Source organism: Helobdella robusta (genome assembly GCF_000326865.2).
Source record: "Helobdella robusta unplaced genomic scaffold HELROscaffold_22, whole genome shotgun sequence".
Classification (NCBI taxonomy): domain Eukaryota; kingdom Metazoa; phylum Annelida; class Clitellata; order Rhynchobdellida; family Glossiphoniidae; genus Helobdella; species Helobdella robusta.
In genome coordinates this window covers 2747211-2751470 of record NW_008704170.1, presented here as the reverse complement: position 1 = coordinate 2751470, position 4260 = coordinate 2747211, and the positions used below count along the sequence as shown (strand labels likewise).

The 4260-nt window shown below is 36.5% G+C and overlaps 1 protein-coding gene across 1 annotated transcript in view; it reads left to right on the top strand.

Moving 5' to 3' along the window:
• Nucleotides 1-703: 703 nt before the first annotated feature.
• Nucleotides 704-4260, top strand: part of HELRODRAFT_172119 (hypothetical protein) — a gene marked incomplete at both ends in the record, with an annotated part of 6568 nt that continues 3011 nt past the window's right edge. Inside the window, 9 exons of the mRNA XM_009018785.1 lie at nt 704-855; nt 1262-1381; nt 1938-2124; nt 2700-2787; nt 3058-3183; nt 3260-3436; nt 3595-3696; nt 3853-3917; nt 4036-4167. Of these exons, the coding sequence (XP_009017033.1) occupies nt 704-855; nt 1262-1381; nt 1938-2124; nt 2700-2787; nt 3058-3183; nt 3260-3436; nt 3595-3696; nt 3853-3917; nt 4036-4167 (1149 nt within the window). The remainder of the gene's footprint in view (nt 856-1261; nt 1382-1937; nt 2125-2699; nt 2788-3057; nt 3184-3259; nt 3437-3594; nt 3697-3852; nt 3918-4035; nt 4168-4260) is intronic.

The following is a 4260-nucleotide window of genomic DNA, read 5'->3' as shown; positions in this document are numbered from 1 at the left end:
AAATATACATTTATATATACACACACACCAACACACACACACATAAACCAATTTAGAATCTGCGCATGCAATACTTAAAGTAGAACGCCGTTGTCTTCTGAGATAAAACTTATTTGTTTCTATGTATGTATGTATGTGTGTGTATGTATGTATATGTGTGTATGTATGTGTGTGTGTTTGTGTGTGTGTGTGTGTATGTCTGTGTGTGAGTGTACGTAATTGTACAAACGTTTGTAAACATGTAATTTAGATGGAGGTGATACTCAAAGGCATTCCAACATGCACAAACATCAATCCTTCTAAATAATCTAACGTGATATCCTTCTAAATATGATTCTCATGTAGTTTTAGTATCGGTGTCAAAATTTGTGGGGCGCCTCTTTTTCGAAGAACTCAGGAGCACATTTTCATCTTCTCGCTTCATCTGCAATTAATAAATTTAAAAAATTGAAAAATTAGTTGATAAAATTTGAAAAGATTAAAATAAAAATGAGACACCCAATATAAAGATGACATGATGAGAACGAGAAATAAATAGAGATGGAGGAAGATAGAAAGAGAGAGAGTGAGAGAGAGAACGAAAAATAAATAAAGATGGAGGAAGATAGAGAGAGAGAGATAGAGAGAAGGAGAGAGAGAGAGAGAGAGAGATACACGCACGCAGCACATAAACACACGCACACACATACAGAACATTCCCAAAATGGCGACCATCATGGTGTTGCTTGGGGATCTCCAGAGACGTATGTTTGAGCAGCACATCCCGAAACCGAACGAAGAAGTAGTGGAGGAAGTCTTCACCCTACAGAAATCTCTCTACGAAATGAAAAATAAATTAAGCGCTTCATTAGCTAGGTTTGTGTGACGTCAATTTAGTTGTGGTCGTGTTAGGTCATTAGTGACGATTGTATTAGGACCATTTAATGGTTTCGTTACGTAATTTTTTATGGTATCTTGTTGGCCGTATAGTGTCTGACTGGATGGTAATACGGCGTCATATGGTGTTTGTTGGTCTTAACGCCTCATTTTATGGTGGATTGTGGTGTTTTTTGGTGTTACTTGTGTATTAATGTATTAATAGTGCCTAGATGTCCTCATCTCATTGTTATAACAAAATTTTTTATCGTCAGGATAATCATCACCATCACGATGACCATCATCATGATCATGATCATCATTATCATCATCATACCATCATCATGATCATCATTATGATGACCATCATCATCATCACCATTATCATCATCACCATCATCACAAGATGTCGCATATCACGTGGTATATCATCTTTCAACCATCTGCTCCCTCCCGAAGTGAGACAGAATGATGACCTAGCCTCCAAAATGCTGATATGCTGCTGGGTCAACCAGAACAAGATCAGGTTATGATTGTGATGACAACGATGACGACGAAGATGATGATTATGATGATGACGATGATGATGATGCTGGTTATGATAGTAGTAGTGAAGTTTCTGTGCTACGGCTTCTGCTGCTGTTTTTGATGAAAATGTGAATGGTGATTGAACTGCCTGCATTAACCATAAAATACATTCGAAAAAATGACTTGAATACCAGGCAATACGACTACTACAACTACTGCTACTACTGCTGCTGCTACTACTACTACTACTACTACTGCTGCTACTACTATTACTACTGCTACTACTACTTCTACTACTACTATTACTAATAATAATTATAATTGTAATAATAATAATAGTTTAAATAATGATAATTTTATTTGTAAATATAAAAAATTCATGTCGAGATATTTCATCAGCTCTAGCGAACGCTATTCTATTATCACTACACGATGCAAGATAAAACGCTTCGGAAAATTATGTGTGATCAGTTAATTATTTTACAATTAATAATAATAATAATAATAATAACATCAACAACACAATAAAGATTGACCTTTAACCTTTAACAAAGCCTTCAGAAGTTATTCGACACCCTGGCCGAACTGAATTTCAGAGAGGTCAAGGAGCTGACGGAACTGACATCAGAGGGTACGTACCTAAGAGATCGCCATTGCTATGACGTCATCTATTTTTCTAGCGCTATGTGGAATTCTTTCGAGGAGTTCGGTCCCGTCAAGAAACATCAACTTATCATGCAGGTGACGAAGATGACGACGACGATTGTGATGATGATGATAATAATAATAATAATAATGGGAACAATCTTTTATTCATCAATAAAATCAATAAAAATGACAATACAAATTAAGTAAAATGAAATGAAAAGTCAATGAAATAATTAGTGTTTTATCAAATCTGCGAAGCTCATCATTCAAATCGAGTGAGTACAGCCTGAGTTAATTAGTTTCAAAATTGGTTCATTTCAAATTTCTATCACAATAGATAGCGTACGACGATGATACAGCAGACTTAATAAGGTCGTTGCAAAAGTTATCAGACCAAACAATGTTTATATGAGATAAATTAAATTGCTTGAATAAACCCAATGTAGAAATTTCGAATGTATTTATTTTTATTTTCAAATGTTTGCAATCGTCAATTAAGTTATTTTTCAAATTATTAGAGTATTTAGATAGTTTATATTCTTTTGAGCTGAGGAAGTTGGTTTCGTGGGTTAGTCACTATTAATAATAATAATAATAATAATAATAATAATAATAATAATAGTGACTATAATGATGATGATGGTAATAGTAATGATATCTAAAACTAGGACAAATCCAGTTCAGTGGCCGTACACTCGACCTTGAACCTTCTCGACCCGACCATCGATGACGTCATGCAGATTGGGGTCAAATCAGGTCACGTGGTTTGCTTTTTCAAAATGATAATTAGATCATCACAACCATCACCACCACGGCCACCGTCACGTGGCAGTCGTCACCACATCAGCGTCATCTTTCTCCTTATCATCGGCATCGTCTACAATGTATAAATCAAAATTTATGGTTTCAACATTAACCTCACCTAAGTACTCATTATCTACCTAATATAATTATTATAACTGTAATTATAATAATTATTAATGTAATTATTATTATTTCATAATTATTTTCAAATTTGTTATTAAGGACTGGTGGCGATTCACTTGGCCAGTCTGACGAAACCAAGCAGCACTAAGATCTACGCAGTTGGCTCCATCAGCAGCAAGCAAGCCAAACAAATCAACAACCTCATCACCAAATTAGGAGCTAGGAGTTAGTTAGGATGATGACGACGACAACAACAACAACAATAATAATAATAATTGTAATATTTCTACTGACCAATCAGATCGCGTAGAGCTGATTACGTCATCACTAACCAGAGGTAGTGTAGTTGACGAGAGGCTGAAAGAGTTGAAAGTGGCGATTGTTTGCGCGGAATGCAGCAGGTCTGGGGTTATTAATCCAGCCTCTTTTCTCGTCTGCGAAAAAGAAGGTGACTTGGTTGAAGTGATTTTATTGGCTGGTGGGTTTGGATGAACTTGGATAAAATGATTTGATTGGTTGATTCGTTTAGATGGGGTAAACTTGATTGGTCGTTGTTGTTGGGTGTATTTATAATGGTCACCATTTTCGCCATTGCATCGTCCTCATTAGCATAACAACATCATCAACATCTGGAAGATATCAGATTGCTGAAGGACATGACACTGTTGAGCAGATCAAACGAACAACTCAGTCAGCTGTACATACAACAAGTCACCTACCTCAAATACGTTATGCTACGTTAGTCCAGTTGCTGATGATGTTCTTGGGGGTCTTGATTTAAGTGATTACGCTGTTGAGGATAGTAAATTCAGATCTGACCTAATTAATTGACCTACCCTAACTAATCCTAATCCAAACCAATCACAGATTATTAACCAACCAATCACAATCAAGTACCCCAGATACAAAGTCTTGTTTACTTGACGAGAAGCGTTTTTGAAGATGAGAACGAAAGGGCGGTAACTACGGCCATTGACGAATCAGCGCTCTTGCAGCCGAGGGCCAACCCATTTAAGGCGATTCTCATTGGCTGGCTATTTTTAGATATATTAACATTAATGTTGTTGTTATTTTTAGGTTAGTCCTCCAAGTTTGTCCGGTCTGGACGAGCGTGAAATCGAATCCGGGTCCCCAATGTGTGGCAAGTTTCTCAAGTTCAAGCCCTCACTATTTAATAGTGGATTCTTTGTTGCTGTGCTATCCAGAGAGGTAAAAATGACAATGATGATGATGAAGATGATGATGAAGATGATGATGACGATGATGATGACGATGATGATGACGATGATGATGACGATGATG